The sequence below is a fragment of the Diaporthe amygdali genome, assembly GCF_026229845.1.
Source record: "Diaporthe amygdali strain CAA958 chromosome Unknown NODE_2_length_3802984_cov_64_841326, whole genome shotgun sequence".
In the NCBI taxonomy this organism is placed as follows: domain Eukaryota; kingdom Fungi; phylum Ascomycota; class Sordariomycetes; order Diaporthales; family Diaporthaceae; genus Diaporthe; species Diaporthe amygdali.
Window position 1 is genome coordinate 519,945 of NW_026517022.1, and position 21,302 is coordinate 541,246.

The window sequence follows — 21,302 nt, forward strand, 5'->3', positions numbered from 1 at the left end:
CCCTCGCTCACTCTCACTCTCATTCTCACTGTCCCTCTCCGCTGACCGCCAGCAGGCCAGCCAGGTACATAGGCAGACTACAGTCTGACAATCAGGCACGGAACGTTCTGTTTGGTCGCGCGCTTTGCTTTGCTTCACTTTGCTTTGCTTGCTTTGCTGTGCTGTACTAAGAGTGGATCTTGGGGCTCTGCTTTGCCTCACAGTTGCCTCCGCCTCTTGCCTCTGTGCATCTGCCTCTGCCCATGCCCAGGTGGCCGTTAGCGGCCCACTTTGCCCATCGCGCAGAAAACCCGACTTTGGCCGTCTTGATCTGGACTGCCCTGGACTTTGTCCTGTCCGGTCGAATTTTCCAAATCAATCATTGACTGATTGGCCTTGCCCAAGGTAGGTACCTGGCCCTCTCCGCCCCCCCTCCACTCCTTGCCCTCTGCCCAAGCCGTCTCTCTACCTAGGTACTCTACCCTGCTCTGCCCTGCCCTGTCTTGCCCATCGACAAGACCGGCCCAGTCCAGTCCAGCCTGGGTCCAGTCCCTTCTTGAGAGAGAGAGCGAGAGAGAGATACGGCCAGTGGTAATGTTTTCTTTCCATTCTCTCTCTCGGTCCACCACGACTCCTCCCAGGCCACTCTCTATTTCTCTGTCTCAACTTCTCTCTTTCTCTCCCTCTCCCTCCCCCTTACTAATTATGATTCCAAGGCTTGTGTTCCGTCCCCGGATTCTGTCCCTTCCCGGCTTCCCGTCACGGCTGTCATCTCTCCCTCTCTAATAATACGGTCCATACCCGCAGCCCGGGTGGGCAGCGCATATTTGCCCAGAGTTACCTGCTACATAGTACTCTAGGTACATCACCACCGACAGTTACCGTCCTAGCATCGCCCTCCCTGCTCTAGTCCACAGCCGCAGCGACTTATAACAAGCCTCATAATGTACGTCCTGATCACGCTATCCTTGGGTTTCCCGACTTTCAACGTTTCGCGAGAACCTATTCCTGGCCGCTGCTGCTGCTACTGCTGCTGCTCCCGTCCTCGACGAGCTCACCGCATCATGGCCGCCTCGTCCCCATCCGGACTGACCCATCCAGACACTTCTCCGTTACCTAGTGCCACCCTTTCGGCGCACCCGTACTGACCTCTGCCCTTTTTTTCCAGCTTTCACTCACTTTTCTATTCCCACAAAAAAAAAAGGTCTCATCGCATTTTCTGGCGCCTCCTCTGCTTTGGCGGTGTGGATGCGGTGACCAAGTCACATCACTGTCACCACTGGCCCCTGAGTGCCATCTCACACAGTCGCATCTCGATCCAACACCAGCACATGGTGCCGGGTGCCTCGCACTGAACCCATCCTTGGCCCGCAGACTGGCGCATAGTGGTGCCTCTCTCCGCGCTTTCAAAAACCAACCTCTCTAGTCAACCTGCAGGAAGAGGCATGTTTGCAGCACTGCACAACCATCAAACTCGAGGCGCCGTCTCGACAAATCACCCAATATCGAAATCCTTGTTCAGGCGTTGACTCGGCATTCGCCCAACAGCCATTCTTTCAACCGTCACTTGGCCAAATTTATGGACTGAAGCTGCTATGAGCCCCGTTGCCGGTACGCGATAGCATCGGATATCTGGTTGCATCCTTTTCTTTTCTATTGTTTCTCCTTTTTTTTCCCAACAATTTTCCATTGCCCTACCCAAACCCCGGCCCGCGAGTATATGCCTGAGTTTGGAAGTCGTGGTTGGATCTCACGAATCATGTCGAGCTAGTCAGGCCTTCTCGATCCGTTTTCGATGAATTTTCTGGTCAACTAGTGTCTCATCGCACGGCTCTCACATTCGACATGGAGGCGATAGTGGAGGCTCTCGGGCAGCTTCTGCCCAAGGGTATCGTCTTCGACTCGCCTACCATCTACGCCGAGGTCGCCAAACTACCAGTCGTGCCACTGGAGGACATTCATCGCCACTGGAAAACATACACTAGGACGCACAAAAGCCTGCACGATCCAACTGCCTGTCGCCTTGAGAACTTTTGGTGGCACGTTTGGGGTAGTGACAGGCGGAGTTTGAGTGGCAAGACACTCGCAAGAATATGGGAGGATATAGCTTCAGGGCCAACCTTTGTTCCTCTCAGGGGGCCTCCAAACCGTTGGGAACCACCTCCAAAGCCTACACGAAGTATGCATGAGTCTGACTCCGCACCACCACCACCGCAAGTCTACGCAGAGGCTGGCCAGACAAATGAGTTGCCGTCGAGCATTGCAAAGGGAGCAATCTATGGCTTGACACCATCCTCATCACGGCCCCCGCCAGCCCATACAATTTTGAAGAAGCCTAGAGGGCCTTCAAATTCCGGCCCGAGACCGACCGCACGATTCGTCGACGTTCCTGATTCGGAGGATGAAACATCGCAGCAGAGCGGAGAAAACAACGTTGGGGTTTCCGCGAAGAAGAAATCTGACATTCGTTCATCATCCAGCTCCATCTCACCAGCAAAAGTGGATAGAAAGACTGCGCCAAAGAAGTTCGTGGCTTCGTCCACTGCGTCAAAGAGACGCCCAGTTTTACCAAGGAGACAAAGCTCACAGTCATCAACCGGTTCCGTGAACGCTTCTGACTCTAGCTCGCGAGATACAGGTTCTGCCTCGAGGAACGCACCGAATCAGCAGGCATCCACCGTGGGTAGCAAGGATTCTAGCCCGTCTAAACGACCGAACGGACTAGGTCTCCCAATGCATACGGCAGAGCCAGCATCCCGCACCAAAGTACAGGGAAAGCGGCCACATGCCCCCAATACAGGGAGGGAATCTGCATTGGCAAGCAGCCAGGAGGGACGTATTCAAGACGGGTCACGCAAAGCAGCTCCAGCGAAAACACCGTCTCCCGTTCCCAAGGGCAATAGCTCCCAGGAAACCCTGTTTCAATCGCAAGGGAGCTCAGAAGGGCGTCAGCCTAGTGCGAAAGCGCTTGGAAAGCGACCAGAAGCAATCTCCGCGGCTTTGGGGAAACAACCCCCCACACAGAAGAGTCTCCATCTGGGCGCTTACGACGGTTCAATAGGAACGCAGCCATCACCACCACGGTCGGTACCACAGTCCATGCAACCTACCACGAGCTCCACCTCAGCAGACCCGACTGAGCCAACCCGAAGGAGGAGCGCGCAAGACGTGAGCCCGCGGTCACACAAAGAACGGACTGGCTCAGCCAGTTCCAATACAGCACCAGAGATGGCTCGATCGAGGTCAAATAACGAGTCAAAGCGGATGAGTTCTAGTAGCCTCAAGTCCTCGAGCGTCGTGGGGCTGTCAAATATCGCTGTTGCTGGTGGATTCGACTTTGAAACCCCCAAGGCGCGCCCTTCTGACGACGACTTACCGCCCCTTGGGGCAGGTCAGCCAGACATCCGAGCAGCGTCTGTCCTCGACTCGCGATTGACACCGACGCAGCCAAGCCCGAACCCCCCACCCCCGCTGGGGCGATCCAAGTCGCAGTTGACGCTCGTTCTGGAGCGAGAAAGAGCGAGGGCCAGCGACAGGACGAGGGCGGGAAGTACCAGCTCGCGCAAAAGTGATAGTAGCAAGGACGACGGTACTCGAAAGAGTAAAAAATAGCGCTAGTAGAGGCTGGTTAATGTGGCACTGCGCGAGGTTCCACACCAGCGATCGGCTAGAAAGGAAACACAGAGAGAACCGGCTACTGATTTCTCACCGAATCGGCATGGCATTGGCGTTTGTTTATGGGAGCATCGAAATCTCAATAAATATGGATGACGAGTTGTCTCTGCCCTCTGTTCGAGGGCTTAGTGTACATATGTCACTCCAGCAAATAGACTCGGAATAGGTCCGCCAGCATGTTCTCACAGGGTTGTTAGACTCGGAAAGCCTTCACGGGTCGCACGCATTATTGAGGAAGGGAGATGGGCAGTTCCATATGTGGAAATTGTGCCGCCGTGTATTAATGTGGACAGGATGCGGGAAGGAGAGGAACGGAATGGAGGAGAGAGCAAGCGAGTTGTGGCAGAACTCAGCGTGTACCCTTTGTATGAACATGTAGATGATACGACAACTACGAGACCACGTTTCGCCATGAGCGAATATTGCGACGAATATTGGAGTAGCATCTTTTCACTTGAGTCTCAACAGGTTTCCCTTGATGATTCTATCATCAGGTCCATCTTGGACACAGGTCACGGCCGCAAAAGGCTCGCAGCCGCAGCGCTCGCGCTTGGATGGACGGTGTTCGTAAGCCCCCAATCTTCCCCATTCCTAAGCATCACTCGTCTAAAATGTCGAGGGAAGTCGGCCTAATCATTTGAGACGGCCCCCAAATTTCCTTCTGAGGTGTGGCACGCAGATAAGCCAGGCCGGGCTTTGTGTTGTGTGGTGGTGGGCGGGGGCGCGCCTGCTCACTGCTGTGACAAGCTGGGCGATCCGCATAATGGTGATGCATGTGACGATAGCTTCGCTCCCCGGAAACAAGGACTCACCGCATGTGGCCTTGGGTTCAATATACCAAACCCCGAGCACGCCTTGGTATTGGCCTGCCAGAGGAGTTCCCCGTCGAGAAAGTCTCGTGAGCGGAGCGGGTGGGGGGGAGAGACAATCTGTTTTGTCACAGCGCTACGTTGAAGTAGTCAGATCTTCTCGAAGGATGTGCGTCGCCCGGTGTGCAGTTCGGTATGGCGTCGTTGGGAAGGATCGCGCTACGCCCTCGGCCAGAAACCTTAATGGCCTTGCCTCACTGGTCCTAGGCATTCGCGGGAGGGTTGCATGCTGGCGCAGGGGGGCGGGCATGGGTTGTGGTGGGCACGTGGATGGGACAAGGCCGGGGTGGAGGGGGTGGACTGGCTGCAGACTGGCCGGGACATGGGCCGCCGGGGGTGCAAAGAGGGAGGGTATCTGACATCCCCTTTTGGATGACCGTTCTGGCAGGGCTGGGCGGCGGAACCCCCACGCTCGTGTGCGGGCGTCGCTTGGGGGCGTGAACTTCCCCCACGTTTTGTTCTGTGTCACGCTTTTTTGCGCGGTATCTTCCTCCGCTGTGATATCTGGAGGTTTCTGACGTCCTTTTACCCTTTAGCTGCGTTTCGGTCGGAGCCGCCGACGAGTGGGCTCGAGGAAAGGTGTGGTAACCTGAAAAATGGAAGGGGTGTTATTCATTCTGAATTGATAACGTACAATAATTTACTTGTCACCGCTGTCCAGGTGCGGCTGATATTGTTGTCCCAATTTGTAGCCCACGGACCAGCGATAAATCAGATATGTCTTCTCTAATAGAATTACGAGACAGCTGGCTATGTGGATCAGATGTTTATCAGTTCGATGAAAATGCACTCAGCTGTGTTCTGTTCCACTTCGCGGGACTCTGTTTTACTGTCCGAGGCAAGCGGCGTCTTACACGCATGCGAAACTTGTCTGACTACACCTGGTTCTATCAAGCCACTAGAGATTGGAGAGAGAGTTGAATGTGACGTTACCCTTTGTTTGCCAAACAATATCTTCTAGGTCTGATTCTCTGTAAATTAAGCTTTGTCGAAATCCGCCATGTGGTGGATTGGTTTCATCCTAAAACATCGAATGCCCGGTCGAAATATTTTGTAACCCAGGTGCTTCATCTGTGTCTGTCGCAATGACCGGCCGAGCGGCTATGCTCCATGGCTCCATAGTAAGGTTGATCGATGCGTATGTACGTAAGTAATAGTGGGTGAGTCAGACAATTTGTGTTCAACAGGAATCTGTTGAGTACATCTATCTTCTGGGCTGAGTCCTACTTGAGTAGAGTCTACTCGTATATGGATGCCAGGAAAAGGTCTTGGAGTTCCGTCACATTTATTACCTCAAAGCAGAACACTTGATAGCTTCGATTACAATAAATGTACTTGGCCATAGCTGACAAGGCCCTTTTGGATTTATGCGCCTTATGACCATGCATACAACTCACGTACTGTTCCTGGCACAAATTGGCAACATGGGTTGCCTTCATCAACCAAAACAACTACAAGATCCAAAGTCATGAGAGTCTTAAGGTCATTGTGGTCTTCACTCTGAGCTCCCCATAAGAACTATGCCCTCGACTGAGACGAGCACAAATATCTTGACTTCAATCTAGGTGCACCTCCAACGAAATGAGACGGGCCTAGCAGCTTCAAATATTCCAAGCGTCATCATCATGGCTCATATAACAGTGATAATATACCCTTTTGATATTCGTGCAGCAAGAATTGCATCCCACTTAAGATTCAAGTCTTTGTGAGCATACCGAGGCCGCTGCACAGCCGTTGATGAGAGCGTCTTCATTTCTCCCCATCTGCGGACTTCACGGTGGAGCTGGGTCCGGCGACTTCTTCCACGCGGATGTGCAATGGGCACTGCTCCTTCCATGAATGAGATTTGTTCACCCAAAATCGACCACATGGCAGCCACTACCAGCCTCGATGACCACCTGCCTGAGTAGGCACGCAGCTCACGATCTTCGGCTGGACGGCCCCTTCAATCTCAGATCCCATTGTTGACCTGGTATTTCCTGTTTCTCTTCTACTGCCTTCCTGTCATGGCTAACATGCTCACAAACCCCCAACCGCTTTTCATCATCGTCTGTCAACACATGGTCATATTCATGCCCTTCAGCGCCTATCCTGACTTAGAGACTTTTTGGTTGCCTACCTGGAATTCTTTTTGAGCTCTTTAACAGTGCCTTCGACACCAATAAACCTTCCTGAGATCATTGTAAACATTCACTCTTGCCTATTCAAACATCCCTGCTGTCGCTCAGCTGCAGAAAGCCCGCGGGTCACACATTCGTACACTCAGCCTTGATAACCCACTGTCTCCTGATCAATGCTTCGCAGACACAGCGGCAAGTCCAAATCGGACCTTCATCGTCGCAAATCAACGACCTCGGTCCGCAGCGTACACCTCGAGCACATTGACGCCGCGATTGCCCAGAGGGACGCCCGGACCGCTGCAATGGAGGCTTTCTCAAGGGCTCAAGGCCGTCTGTCTGCCGAAAGTTCTCTATTCCCTCCACAGCCAGCCTCCACGAGCAAGGCAAATCAAAGTCCTGGTGGGCTGTCCCGTGTCGACAGCACGGCCAGTCTTCGCAGCGAAGACAAAAGGCAAGGCCCGGGACGAAGACAGAGCGTCCGTTTTGTTGGCCCCAACTCCGGTCTTCAAACACGTTCGTCTAGGATCAGCATGCGCACAGCTATACCTGAACCTCCCGAGATCCCGGTTCATCGCGCCATCCACCGATCCCAGAGCGCTCAGAGCATCAGCTACATGCCGCGCTCCGTTCTCCACAACCGCCAGAACTTGCAACTGCCAGATCGAACTTCGTCTGTTGGAAAAACAATTGTGACACCACAAACTACAAAGGCTGGGCTGAGTCAGGCCTATCTTCAGGCTCTAAGTCCTGATTATGAGCAATATACGCCAGAAGATGACATTGCATCTATGCCCTCATCTTATCGACGTGTTCGAAAGACGCGCTCCATGCTCACAACGAGGGCTTCTATAAGGAGAAGTGTCGATGAAAACGTCTGTGGTGCCCACGGATCATCGCTGCACAACACAGACTCAATGGCACACCACAATCAGACCCCTTCTGCAGCACTTTTCCACCGTTATCCATTCATGAAAAGAAAAGACAATCGTGTCATGCCATCGGCGCCAAAATTGGGGGCACCGAAGTCAATGAGCTTCTTGAAGTATCGACGAGATCGTCCAGACAAATCATCAAGCTGTGAAAGTCCTGGCGTAGATGCTTCACCAGTCTTGGACGTACAGGAAGCTTCCTTCCGTTCTCGTATTCTACCGAAGCCTGCCAAGATATTCGGATCTAAGAGCAGAGAGACCCAACAGGGAATGCAGAAGACTTTAACGAGCAGCAGTGCCAATGATGAGCTGCCTCCTTCCGGAACAGGTTCCAGCCTAGGCCGGAGTCGATCCGGAAGTTTGAGAAACAGAGCTCGCAAAGTTTCAACATCGCTCAGATCCAGGTTCAAGAATCTCTTTATTAACAAAAGTGAAGACGAAACAAGTCTTCCCGCACAACAGATTGAGGCCCAGAGGACGCATGTGTCAGAGATATTTGATGAGAATCCTTGGGTTTCCGCCATAACCGAGCACAATCACCGCCGTGAGCGAAGCTCTCTGTCAAAGGTCTCGACTCGCATTCCTTCTCTGCACGCAGTGCCGTCTCACGAACGCTTGCAATCTCGAAGGGGAAGTATAGATAGCTGCAAAAGTGCCGCCGGTCAGACATCGGATGAAAGATCTCGTGTGACGAGTTGGGCCAGCACCGAAACTAACACCATCATCGCCCATCGTTCGCAGGAGATGACAGAGGAAGGGGAAATGCAGCGGCTCTCCATAATCAGTGAGAATGGATTTCAGGACCCATCGCTCTCTTTGACTCGTCCGGCCATCGGACTCCAGACGATCACATCTCAAGAAGAGTTGGCAGCTCCAGTAGCTCTTCAGTGCTTGCCGCCCGGGACCACGGTGGACAGCCAACGTGTATACTCAGCTCTGATAAAAAAGATGAATGAGACGCAACAGCTCGCTGGGATTGTGGAGCAGCAGCGAAAGTCGAGTGGTTGGTCAGATCCTTTCCGGACACTATCACCTTCAAGCAGCATTGGTAGTGATGACAGCAGCGATGCTAATCAGGCGGGCCTGCCTCGACTACAACTGCCGAACTCAGGCGGCCAAGCCAAGGAATACTCCGGACACGCACGAAATGAGTCTGATAAGGCAGAGCTATCCAACAAAACTATTCCCACGGGCGTCATAGATGATCATCGAAGTCTATCTCCACCGGTACAGCTTACTCCGAGAGGCGGAGAGTCAGTCGCGAGAACCATCACAGACCGAAGCTCCGCATTTTTTGGCAGTCCAACTTCTCACTTGTTCCGCACCACGAGTCCATTCAGAAGATCTCTCCAGGAAGCCATGCGGGCTGAGAGAGGACAAACCTCCTCCCAAGAGCCAAAGGAGGCAACTACTAGTGCGGTGTCATTGATCAACAAGTCTGATGCTTACTCTGAAAGCAATTACTCTTCAGACACTCTCATTCACAAGACTGAAATGAAGCAAGGATTGCCTAGTGTGCAAGATTTCAACACGGGTGACTCAAGAGAGGAGACAAGAGTCTTCGAACATGCCCCAACGTATCGGCCCACAGGTGAGCGTCAAGTTTCCACAGCAAGCTCAATCGGATGGAAGACATGGCTTTCTGCCGATATTGCCAAACTGGAGCAATCGCCCACGAGAGTCAGCGGGCAGTCACCAGAGGTTGAATACAGGATCCCTACAATGCCCAGGTCGCTTGGCCATGGGCATGTCCGAGAAGCTGCTCAACTTGGTAGCTGTGAAGAGGACGAGGACAACGCAAAGCTGAGTGTTCGCATGCCAACGAATTCGACAACGCCCCTGAGTGCTATCGACTCGAATGTGGTCAATCTCAGCCCTCAGCAGCGCTCAGTTATGCGAATGACAACGCCACCTGCAGCTGACTCCCACACCGATGAAGTACCTACCTGCTTCGAGGGCAAGACCTCAACGTCGTTCTATGAGGACGAGGCTCCGCGAAAGTTGCCAATAGAGCCATTGCGACCACGGAGAGCGCCCTTTGAGACTGATGGCTCGGCTCGTAATCATAGACCCGCCGCTCATCCACAAACACCCGTTCGAGGACATGCTGTCAGACAATCCAAGTCTCTGGCCGGTCTCAAAAGCATCAGAATCAGAGAACCACAAACGGGCTCACCGCAGCCACCGGCCTCTTCCACGATTCGGCTGATGAGAAAGTCAGCGAGCAAGCTAGCGCTAAATTCTGCATCGTCGGCATCCAGTCCAGGTTTCACTGGTGCCTTTGAGCGCCAGTTTGGGTCCATCGGCCACCATCTGGGCCGCCAGCAGGCAGAAAAGGAGAATCAAAGTCCTCATGAGGATGATACAGAAAAGCAACAATCTGCCAAAACCAAGTCCCAATTCAGGGGCAGCAAGGCGATGGTGGATCTCTTCCTCAGCAACCGGAGACGTCAGGGAGCGGTTGGTGATGCTGACGCATTTGTTTGAGGATTATTATGCTTGTCTCTTAGGCGTGGTCTGATGAACAGCTGGAGGGAGTATATTATATGGCTGTACTAGGTGCAGAATACGTTAATGGTAACAGATACCTCACCAGTACAATATGAATTATAAGAAGGCAGGGCTGGAAGGCAGGATTGAAAAAAGGCGTTAGCAGATGTCAGAGCCCACCCACAACTGTGACTATTGATTGCCATCGGTAGCAGAGATAATGAGTCAATTCGAAGAGATAGAGGCTCTTGTTGATTAGCTGACATCCAATTCAACAGGAGCAAGTGTAACGTAACCAGTCCATGTTTAGCGATATGAGATTGTCTTTGGTGTTCGCAGTAGAAGATCAAGTGATGATACTAGCGTGTTTTGGCAAAGATCTAAATTTTGAATCTGCCTTGTAAGTTATGAAGTTAAAGAGAACAAGTAGCTACTCTGATTGCTTGTAGCGGGTATATGGGATGTGTGCTGTCTAACGTGAGCATGACCATATTAGAGCGGAAGCTCGTTTCCGGGTCAGCTTTCAAACTCCAATAACTCCTAGAAACGCCTGGATATATAATGAAGATTTTGAAACCCTGGGTCGATATAAGACCTCTCCCTCCCACATGAACGTGGTGTTTCTTGTGCTGCAATACCACTGCAGCGTTCTTCAGCCGGCCGTGTTACAAGCCGAACATGCGAATCTAGCAAACGTATACGTCATCGTCTTTTTCAGTTATCGTTCAGCCCGGCGTGGCCTAACCAGCATGGCCTCTTTAGAAGGTGCTTTTTTCCCCCGCCCGTAGTGACGTGGTTCGTAATGGTTGATTCGGTTGCTAATAGGACTTTGCCAACGACAAGACCCCAAAGTCTCTGTAGGTTTCATGAAGGCCCCGAGTGCGAGTGGTGTGTAGCTTTACCCTTGGCTTTTCGTCTCTGCTTCGCGTAGACCAGGCCGCAGGGGTTACAGAGTATTTCGCCGTCTGAACCCTTGCGCCACTCAGGGGTGTCAGTCCGTCCGCATTTCCAGCAAGACATGACTGCCTGGTCATCGCCCTCTACGACCTCAAGATCAGCCCCGCTGCTGCTGAGCCCGCTTGCTGCCTTGTTAGTTTGAGAGTGGCGGTGATCGTGGTGATGACGGCGGTGGTGGTGTTGGGATCTAGAGCTGGAGTACAAGCGTTTGATGGCGTCCTCGCGGTGGGCGCCGTCAGGCCGGGTCTTGCGCTTCTTTGCGGCCCGCAGACCGTGGTGCCTGATTGCGGAGATGCTGCCCACGGCGCGGGAGATGTCGCTTGACAGCTGGGTCATGAAGAGGATATCACCGTCGCTCATCATTGGGATTGGGCGTTGACCCATAAAGGACTCATGGTTGCCTATTATGGAGCTGGTGAAATCTAGCAGGTGCTTCGTGCTGCGGTGGATCTGATATCGAGAGTTAGTTAAGCTCAGGCTTGTTTAGGAGGGAAGGATGTATGCCAACTTAGGAGTGTTTTAGGAAGTAGGGATTCAGTGGGGTGCACGACTCACAGTAAACAGGTTCTCTGCTATATTTGAGTCGTTCACCCAGAATTGGTGGTTTTCCTTCAACTGTAAGCTCGAAGTGGTGTCAACCCATTTCGCGACACTTGCTGCAATACTCTCGACTGCGGCAGGGGGAGGAGAGAAGGGAGGAGGCGGGCCCTCCTCGCCGATGGGCGGCAACTGGTTAGGCTCGGCATCTGCTGGTGGTGGCGGCGGCTCTCCTTCCTGCTGTGCCTGGTGGTCTTTTTCTTGTTGCTGCTGTGGTGGAGCAACGGGGCGTAGAGGTAGAGGGAACGAAGACATGTGATAAGCGATTCATCAACAACGGGTGCGGCTCCAGGCTCGAACCACCGCCAATCCGGTTCGAGATCCGGAGTGCCGATACAAAAGTACACACCCCCAACAGGCTTGGGGTCGCGTGGGCACGTGGGCCAAATTGAGTGCCCAGTTTCGTGAGCTGAACAAGGGAGTGAACGACTGGGGCTATGATGAAGTCGCCAAGTATGGGAGGGCAGAGATCGAGCACAAGCTGTGGGATCGAGAAAGAAGATTGAGGAAGAATTAGAACGGATTGCTGGGTTATAGGCCAAACTGCCCTTTGAAACGCAAGAATGGGAAAGAAAATCTGCGTCGAGCGTCGATGGCAAATCGAAAAGGTTCTAGATTGTCTTAGACTAGGAGGGTCTCACTAGTGTTGGGTGGCAAAGAATCGCTTGTCCAGGAGAGCGTGCAGTCGGAAGCTGTAGTTTCTACCCCGGACCTACCCAGGACCCTTATTACATCAAGGGGTCCACCTCACGTCGCATGCTCCTAAGACGGATTGGGTTGGGTTGGGGCGATGGGGGAGCTGTCGTGACTGTGTAAGGGAAAATGCCGAGGTGATCGCCCTCACGAGAAGGGGCGGGCATAGATGGGAATAGCTGCGAGGTCTGCCTGCCTGCCTGCCTGCCTGCCATCCCAGCACGGTGTGGCGTCACAAGCAAACGGTCAATCAGACGGCCTGGTGCGGCTGTGCGGCCGTGGGAAAACGGCCAATCCCTACAGAGGTCCGGAGGCACTGGCGTGCGACGGGACGAGACCCTGGACGGGAGCCTGGACGGGAGCTGGACGGACGGGCAGCAAGGGTCCTCTGGCGCCCCCTGTCTCCCCAGCGTAAGAGGTACCTGCATGGGGTATAGTTGGATTGCTGCAGTCAGTCAGTAGGTGCCCATCACACGCCCTCCAAAGCTCTTATCGGGTAGGTTGGTGGGCAAGCTGACAGATAACCCAGCGTGCAGGCCGGCAGGGTAGCATGGATCCTGAATGCGTCATCCAGGTCCCATGCTGCCTCTGCTGCTGTCCATGCTTCACCACCTTCACCTAACTGGTCTCTTGTCACCGACAGCTCCTGTGGCCAACAAGGTCCCTGCCCCAGCAAGCTCTGCCACAAGCTTTGACTGATTCAGTTGTCCTGCTGTTGCTACCACCAATTACCGTGCGCATGGAACCATGAGTGCTCTGACACCTGCCTGAGAGCAGAGCATAACACACAGCTTCCCCCAATCTTCGACCCCCCAACACTGTTCCATCCCATCCAACACAGCAGAGCCGAGTACTACAACCCATAGCGTCGTGCAGATGCCGACGTGCAACATGACTTCCAAAACTCTCCTGGCGGGCGCCTTGCTCGCAGCTGGCGCCCAAGCCATGCAGCCCAGTGCTGTGAAGCCCGTCCCCGCCCCCATGCGCGATCTCCAGTGGGCTCAGCTCAACTTCCTCCACACAACCGACACCCATGGTTGGCATGGTGGACACCTGCAAGAGTCCCAGTACTCGGCCGACTGGGGCGACTATGTCTCCTTTGCCCATCACATGCGCAAGAAGGCCGACGAGCAAGGCGTCGACCTGCTTGTCGTCGATACTGGCGATCGAGTCGAAGGCAACGGCCTGTACGACGCCTCCAGGCCCAAGGGCCAGTATACGTATGACATCTTCAAAGAGCAGGATGTCGATATCATTTGCACTGGCAACCACGAGCTTTACCTCGATGATACTGTCGCCCGTGAATGGAATCAGACTGTTCCCAACTTCAAGGACAATTATCTGGCCTCCAACCTGGATTACATCGACCCCAAAACGGGCGAGGCTGTACCCATGGCACCGAGGTACAAGAAGTTTCAGACCAAGAATCAGAAGCTGAATGTCGTGGCTTTCGGGTTCTTGTTCGACTTCACAGGCAACGCCAACAACAGCATAGTACAACCTGTCTCCAAGACAATCAAGGAGGAATGGTTTCAGAATGCAATCAGAGAAAAGCCTGATATTTTCGTGGTGATTGGACATATTGGCCTACGAATGGACGAGATTAAACAGATACACAACGAGATTAGGAAGCAGAACTGGTTCACCCCAGTTGCCTTCTTCGCGGGTCACGCCCATGTTCGCGATGCCGTTAGCCTGGACGCAAAGAGTTTTGGTATCGCGAGCGGGAGGTATTTCGAGACTATTGGGTGGATGTCCATCGATGGAATTGCCAAAAAGAAAGAAGACGTCGAGACGACAGCGGTCTCTTTCAACAGGAGATACATCGATAACAACTTGCTGGGACTCTATCACCACACGGGGCTCAACGAGTCCACATTTCCCACAGAGCATGGTCGTAATGTCAGCAAGATCATCGCCAAGGCTCGGACGGCCCTGGACTTGGACCAGAGGTTTGGCTGTGCGCCTCAGGACTATTGGATGGCGAGGACGAAATACCCAAGCAACGACAGCGTCTTCACTTTGCTCGACCAGCAAGTGCTGCCTGACATTATTGTCAATGATTCGCGAAAGGACATCCCAAGACTTGCGATTATCAACACCGGCGCCATCCGGTTTGACATCTTCAAGGGCCCCTTCACCCTGGACACTACGTATATTCTCTCCCCATTCCAGAGCAGGATGACCTATATCCCCGAAGTGCCCTACAGTGCCGCGAAGAAGGTGCTACCGATGTTGAACAGTGCGGGGCAGATCCTCGATCAGCCTTCTTTTGATGCCAGGATGATGGGCCCGCCTGAGCAGTGGCACATTACTGAGGACATCATCTATCCAACACAATCCACTGTGAAATCTATGCTGCAAAGTGACGGGCAGAAGCCGCTGGGCGATGCTAAAGATGAACCGGACCTTGTCAGTGGATACACCACCAAGGACGATATTGGGACCGATGGAGACGATGCTGTTCACGCTCCCATCAACTTCCACAACCAGCCCAACTGCATCCAGGCTGAAATCGACATGCCAACTGAAGGCGAGCCAGAGACCGTCGACCTGGTGTTCACCGACTTCATAACGCCCTGGGTCATCATGGCTCTGAAGTTCAGTGGCGGCGACTACGATAAGGCGAACGTCCAGCTGTGGGACGAGGCTCCCTTCACGGATATGTTGGCGGGCTGGATCAAGAAGAACTGGAAGGGCAAGTGCTAGGTATTGCAGTGTTGCGATGGAGGAATTCTTGTCTAATAATTCGCATATATCCTGTTGATCCAGGTGTAATGCGCACTTTTGACGCTTGGGACAGGCACGGCGTTTAGAACACGGTTGCTTTGTTCACAGAATGGAGTATTAGCATTGGATTTGGAAATGGTATTTAGAAATTGATCAACCCTTGATGACCCCCGACTCCGTGAAAATGCAAGGCGTAGTGCAAGAACGAGAAGCAAGTTTTCAAAGCATCATCAAAATTGGTCCAGCAGTTTCCTCCGCCTGCGATCTATCAGCTCCTCCTGCACCTCCTCGACGGTGGGCAGCTCCCAGGCCTTCCCGTCGCCGGTGTCCCCGGGAAGCGGCTCCCAGGTTGGCGGCACGTCCTTCTTCCCCGTCTTGGCCAGATTCTCAAACGCTGCAGCCTCCTTAGCCTGCTCGTAGGCCAGCAGCTCGTCGTCCTCCTCACCGGGCGCGTAGCCGTAGTACGCGGCGTCGACGATCTTGCGCAGGTCGTCCCTGGCCTCGAGCGGCTTCCCGTCCTCCCTCCCGTCGGCCCTCGCCTTGGCCGCCGCCTCGAACAGCTCCTTGACTCCCGGGAGCTCCCTCGCGCGGCCGAAGTACTTGTAGCCCTTGTTCCCCACGCCCGGTATCTCTCTGCCCTGCTCGTCGTACATCTTGCCGCCGGCCCCGCCGCGCATGTAGTTGGGCCCGCCCAGGTTCCGGATCTGCACCTCCCACATGTACTTCTCGCGCATGAGCTTGTTGATCTCGTCGTTGACGTCGCGGATCTGGTAGTCGCTGAGGGCCGGGTCCTGCACGCGCGACACCTTGCGGCTGATCTCCTTGAGCACCTGGCCCCGCCACTTCTCGCAGTTCGGGATCGAGTCCTGCTCCGTGATGAGCTTGGGCCGCCGCGTCCGGCCCGCGTCGATGATGCCCAGGTCCGCGGCCTGGGCCTCCCGGAAGCGGAAGAGCATCGACTGGGCCTTTTCTGAGTTTCGCGCCTGTTGGAGGGGGGTTGGTTAGCCTAGGGTTCTGTCTGTTTGGGCATATGGGGAGATGAATGGAGTGAGACATACCATTTTGAGTTCGTCTTTGGGCTTAAAGGGTAAGGAGACGGAATTTGGCGGGCGGAGGCTCTATGATTATACACAGAGATAGTGGTGGGTGTCGTTGAATGCAGGAAGTATGTCAATCGCTTCGGCCCATCTCAGCCTTGCAAAGCTGCGGTGGAGCGAACATTTGCTAGCGAGTCGGAAAGCAGCCAGGTACTGTACAGCAGGTGGGGGGCCCTGCTAGCGCCATCCCTCAGCCTTGAGTTTGCCTGGACGTCCTCTCCTGCAGGCGCGCTCGCAAACGCGTCAAGCGCATGTCAATCCTCATCTTGTCCTTCACTGTACCAGCCTGCTCGTACCATGAGCTTTCGTCAAAGCAGCATGACTGTCGAGCTCTCGATCAAACCCACTCGTTTCATCTTCTTCGATGAATCAGCAGACCCATGGACCTAGTGAATCTGATCATCTTGCTCCCACCTGAGCATCGCACGGCTGTCTCTACACGCTGCTCGCAGCATTTTCATTTATCTGCGACCTAAGTGCAGCTCACTACATTGCTTTGGTACATTCGGGTCTGGCACTGCATCTTTCTGCTAGACTTCGCATCTGAACGCCTGCAGCTAGTATCACACTCGCTGTGGTCTCCAACATGGCGTCAATAGAGTACTCCAGGCCCAGGTGCGGTGGGCTTTGAGTTCAACCAGCCATATCGCACGCCAGGTCTCGTGACGGACTCAACCTCTGCTAGGCGGCCTAAGTCTATAAGATGCTCATATGGCCACGCTCATTACTCAACTTCACACAGCTGGCCTCACATGAAGTCCAGACTGACGCCTTGGTACGGGTGGATATCAACACGCAAAGATGAACAACGCACGTATACCAGGCATCAACCTCGGTGCCCAAGGATGGTCTTCTCCTGGCAAGAACTTGTTAAGCAGCAAAGAAGCTACTCTCTCCTACAAGCCCATTTCCTGTGTCTATGCTTTCCTACATTCTTCTCAGCCTGGTTCCCAAGTGGGGACGAACCTCGAGCCTGCAATGAAGATGAAGAACAAGGGATGAGCTTTCCCACTTGTGAATCCTCGGCGTTTTGCTTTTATGCTGGCCGATGCGAAATGACACAGTCAAAGAAGAACAGAGATCTGAGCAGACACAAAACACATTAACACATTGTTTCCCCCCATCCTCTTGCCTGTCTTCCCCTTTCCTCCATCACTTCCCTTTGGAACGACGTCTCAGCTGCGATGACGACAAATTAGCAACTGACCAGAGGCATGTGCTCCAATTCTTTTGGCGGCCGCCGGTGACGGTTCAAAAATAGTTTTCAATCGGATGCGGCGGGCGTCTCTCTTGTTTCATTGGGGACGTGTCGCGGATTGGTGACGCCTTCCAAGCGGTTGGCTCTGGTGGGAACAACTACGTTAAATGCTTTCGCCCGGTGATGACTTCAAAGGTCCAAAAAGCCAAATTTGCAGACAGCAGAAGCCGTTGACCCTCACTGTGGGGGTTCTCTGGCGACGGTTGTCGGTGAGAACAGAAGAGAGCTAATCTGAGGGCACATGAAGCTGATATTCTATTTTTTACCCCTTCTCCCAGCCATCAACCTTTCCCTCTTCTATCCTCAGACACCGGCGTGCGCTTTATGTACCTTGGTCGGCACTAGCGGACCTCAAGGCTTTAACAGGTATCTTGAAAGCCCGATTCTTGTCCGGAGCTCAGAAAGCCTTTGGCATATCTGGATTTCGGTCATGATCGCGGACTGAGCATGGGTTTGAGAGACCGGCCGCAGAGACTATGGGAATGGACTTGTTTCCGTGTATGAGCGTGGACTAGTGACGGAAGCTATCGTATGCAAGCACGCTATTTGAGAACGTTTGGGTAATATTTCAGGTCAGTCACAGGAAGGGCTCGATAGGGAAAATCGAAATCATAATGCTCGTTCATTGACCCAGTAGACTTTTGTGAACCTGGGCCCCTCCCAATTGGGACCCTTATCCCAAGGTATTGTACATACACACACAGGACGATGCCAGGCCAACTTCTTCCAGATCCAGGCACCCTGGATTGCGAAAATGCCATGTACTTACTTACTTCTATGGCTATCAATCACCTCCCACCAACTTAGTTGATCTAATCCCTTGGTAGCCCCGCGGATCTACTGCTTCTTCTTCGCGTCCCCGGCCTGCTGTGCAGGCTTGTTAAACATCCAAATGGCGACAAAAGCCAACCAGCCCACACAAGTGACGCCAATGCTGGTGAGGTAGGGCCAAGCAGCAGGGATCTCGTAGCTGTAGGGGTACTCGTCGTGGGCCATGTGGCGGACGGTCACGCTGCGCTTCTCCTCGATGTTGGTCAGGAACGGCCGCTTGTAGTTGGTCAAGAAGTTGTAGACGCCGTGGTGGTCAGGGACCCGGAAGGTCACGCGGAAGATGCCGTCAGTCTCGGAGGAAGCACGCTTCATCTTCTTGATGGGGATGCGGTGCAGGGGGGAGAGCATGCTGAATTCGAGCTGCAGCTCATCGCCCTCGGGGACCTTGAAGTCCCACCACCTGTCCCAGACCCATTCCGAGATGGAAATCTCGTATGTCTACGGAATTCATGTGTTAGCTGCTGGGGTACTCGATGCGTCGGATGGTGGAACGCTACATACAACATTGTTGTTGACACGGTAGATGGATGGGTTGGAGACATTGGCCAAAGGTCCCTCCTCAGCCAGATGATGCTCGACGTGGTTGACGCGCAGGTGTCCGATCTCGTGGAAGGTCCAGCCACTGACACGGCGGGCGAACTGCTCGTTCCAAGCGGTGACTGCCTCCTTGCCCTCTGGGAGCTTGACCTTGGCATCCAGCCACTTGTCCTGGAACATCTCGGCGGAGCCAACGAGCGTGAAACGGGCAGAGTTGCGGGACTGGAAGGCGGAAACGAGCGAGAGCTGCTCGCCAGCAGCGAAGACCTCGTCCACGACCTCAGACTGCTCCTTCTCGTTGTAGATGTAGGCTGTCCGTGGGGCCCTCAGGATGGGCGTCAGGAGGGGCCCGTTGCCCAAGGTGTGACCGAGACCGCGAGGGAAGGCGAGCAAGTCTTTCTTGCCACCGCTGCCGAAGTAGTTCTTGGTATCGGGTCGGTAGTCGCCGGGAGTCGGCAGAAGGAGGACATCGTGGAGGTCGCCCGCGGACTTCGAATCATAGTTGAAATGGTCAACAACCAGACCGGTTCGCTCGGCGGGGATGTGGATGTCCAGCTCGAGAAGGAGAGCGTTCAGGGCCGTGGGGACGGGCTGTGTGGAGCTCAGGGCAAGCAGGATGTTGCCGTCAGCGTTGAGGAAGTCGAGGAGCTTTTGGGCAGTCAGGTTGGGGCCAAGTCCTAAGTTATTATTCTTGTCAGCATGATTGTCATGAAATTTCTGGGATTTTGAGGCGGCTCTTACCCTTTGACTTGGTTGGAAAGATGACGAGGTGGTCAAAGGTCTTCTCGCCAAGGTGCTCCAACCTCAGGTCTTCCTGTTTGGGAGTCGCATGGGTGATCTTGTAGCCTCGCTCTGCAACGCAATAGGGTTAGCCATTGTAAGATTATTATAAATTTCATTGAGGGTTTGCATACTCTCTAGGTCTCCTATGAATTTGGAGTAGAGCTTCTGGTCGTCGACATCCTCCCAGATGCTCAGAAGGCGATCGCCCGTGGCGCTTGCAGCTTGCGTAATAGCTGCGAGGGCCAGCAGAAGAAGAGAAACGAGGAACTTCATCTTTAACAACAACTAGCGCCTACTTGCGCAGGGAAAAGGGAAATGGTGAAGATGACAGCTGGGCCGTGGTTGTCATGTGGCAGCTACCAATTTATGGGTTTCACTGCTGTGAGGGGGTGGAGTGAAGTTGTCGCAAGCAGCTGGCATTCACATCACCAGAAAGTCGATGGACAGCCTGGAACTACATACAACAAGAGCTCTGGATACGTCGCCCATTTGCCAAGACTCGTGGGGCCCCTTCGACCCCTGCCAGCCCAGCGTGGCTTCTTGCGACAGCTTCGACAGGGGTCCTTGAGCAAGCAATGCAGAAGGGAAAGCAGCGCCAGACCCTTACGTAATCTCGATTGACCAATTGTACCCCGGCCAACAGGCCTGACCTCTCTGACTTCACTTTATGAGTAGCAGCTGTATAGAGAGAGGGAGAGCTCTTGAAGGAAGCAAGCCAGTCCCAACAGCCACCCACCCACGACCCCGCGAACACAAGTAAGTGATTGCGCACCTACTTCGACTGCTATCGTTATCCTCAATTTCTGACTCACTTCCACAGAAGCCAAAATGTCCGGCCGAGCGCCCCTCTTCTGGCAACAACCCGTCCGATACTGGCGCTGGGCGTCGCGCGAGCGTCCCGCCCTCTTCTGGTCCTGCGTGATCGGTGCCATTGGCCCCGTCACCCTCGCCGTCGTGCCACCCATCAGACATGCCCTCGGAGACTACGACGCGAAGCCTCTACCCACAACCTATCCAAGTACGAACAGCCCGCGCCCGCCCCCTTCCCTAAACAGTCCGCTGTTCTCCCCATACTGATGCCGTGGACAGTCCCTGCCGGCCCTAGGAAGACATTGAGTGGCTACGATGATGGCTCAGACTGATGATCCTGGAGGTGTTGAGGCATAAAGGTGTTGCATGGGATGGATACACCGAACGACTTGAACGGGCCACGTGAGGACTGAAATCTCGCGGTAGAGGTCACGTCAAGTGTACATAGGGTGCGGCGTTGGGGATATTTGAATCAACAAAGGAAATAAAAAAATTGAATCAAAGTCTTCCTCGGCCTCAATCGCTTGGTAGGTGGCTCGATTGGTATTGAGAAGCCTCGTGTTACGACCGCCATCTATTCACAGGAAAGCTGGCCTCCTTGTGCCGGCCGATGGCCAGTTGAGTATTGACCATAGTGTTGGTGAACCGAGGACAAAGACTACAAAAGCTTGGGCCGATCTGCCAGGATGCGACCCAAGAAAAGGCAAGGCAGTCGAAATGATGAGCAGATCAAGATGAGTCTCGCTTAAGAACACACGTGAAAGGGTTCAAGAGACTGGAAAGTTATACAAAGCGCGGCTGCTCCCCAATCCACAGCCTTTTGGTCCAACCCTTGTTTCTGAAAGGATATGGTCCAACAAAAAAGACTTTTCCTTTGCTTTGGATGTTCTCTGACCATCACTGTAGCTCGAACCCCACGGCATAATGATCGCTCTCATCTCGTCGTA

The 21,302-nt window shown here is 53.8% G+C and overlaps 7 protein-coding genes across 7 annotated transcripts; 4 read left to right on the forward strand and 3 right to left on the reverse strand.

The window, feature by feature from the left end:
• Window positions 1-1,824: 1,824 nt before the first annotated feature.
• J7T55_011518 (uncharacterized protein) lies at window positions 1,825-3,551 on the forward strand (the record flags this gene model as incomplete). Its single annotated transcript, XM_053135357.1, has 2 exons — window positions 1,825-3,370; window positions 3,427-3,551. The coding sequence occupies 2 exons, from the start codon at window positions 1,825-1,827 to the stop codon at window positions 3,549-3,551; spliced, it is 1,671 nt and encodes a 556-aa protein (XP_052999325.1).
• A 3,265-nt stretch (window positions 3,552-6,816) lies between these two features.
• J7T55_011519 (uncharacterized protein) lies at window positions 6,817-10,059 on the forward strand (the record flags this gene model as incomplete). Its single annotated transcript, XM_053135368.1, has 2 exons — window positions 6,817-7,452; window positions 8,314-10,059. 2 exons carry the CDS (start codon window positions 6,817-6,819, stop codon window positions 10,057-10,059), a joined length of 2,382 nt encoding a protein of 793 aa, XP_052999326.1.
• Window positions 10,060-10,926: 867 nt separating this feature from the next.
• On the reverse strand, window positions 10,927-11,871 carry J7T55_011520 (GATA zinc finger; the record flags this gene model as incomplete). Its single annotated transcript, XM_053135379.1, has 2 exons — window positions 10,927-11,469; window positions 11,575-11,871. 2 exons carry the CDS (start codon window positions 11,869-11,871, stop codon window positions 10,927-10,929), a joined length of 840 nt encoding a protein of 279 aa, XP_052999327.1.
• A 1,329-nt stretch (window positions 11,872-13,200) lies between these two features.
• On the forward strand, window positions 13,201-15,018 carry J7T55_011521 (ser thr protein phosphatase family; the record flags this gene model as incomplete). Its single annotated transcript, XM_053135390.1, has 1 exon — window positions 13,201-15,018. One exon carries the CDS (start codon window positions 13,201-13,203, stop codon window positions 15,016-15,018), a length of 1,818 nt encoding a protein of 605 aa, XP_052999328.1.
• Window positions 15,019-15,269: 251 nt separating this feature from the next.
• Window positions 15,270-16,100, reverse strand: J7T55_011522 (pre-mrna-splicing factor isy1; the record flags this gene model as incomplete). The annotated part of the gene is made up of 2 exons (XM_053135401.1): window positions 15,270-16,022; window positions 16,098-16,100. The coding sequence occupies 2 exons, from the start codon at window positions 16,098-16,100 to the stop codon at window positions 15,270-15,272; spliced, it is 756 nt and encodes a 251-aa protein (XP_052999329.1).
• A 2,131-nt stretch (window positions 16,101-18,231) lies between these two features.
• On the reverse strand, window positions 18,232-19,818 carry J7T55_011523 (dolichyl-di-phosphooligosaccharide-protein glycotransferase; the record flags this gene model as incomplete). The annotated part of the gene is made up of 4 exons (XM_053135412.1): window positions 18,232-18,663; window positions 18,727-19,439; window positions 19,504-19,614; window positions 19,677-19,818. 4 exons carry the CDS (start codon window positions 19,816-19,818, stop codon window positions 18,232-18,234), a joined length of 1,398 nt encoding a protein of 465 aa, XP_052999330.1.
• A 555-nt stretch (window positions 19,819-20,373) lies between these two features.
• J7T55_011524 (NADH dehydrogenase) lies at window positions 20,374-20,687 on the forward strand (the record flags this gene model as incomplete). The annotated part of the gene is made up of 2 exons (XM_053135424.1): window positions 20,374-20,563; window positions 20,635-20,687. The coding sequence occupies 2 exons, from the start codon at window positions 20,374-20,376 to the stop codon at window positions 20,685-20,687; spliced, it is 243 nt and encodes an 80-aa protein (XP_052999331.1).
• Window positions 20,688-21,302: the final 615 nt, after the last annotated feature.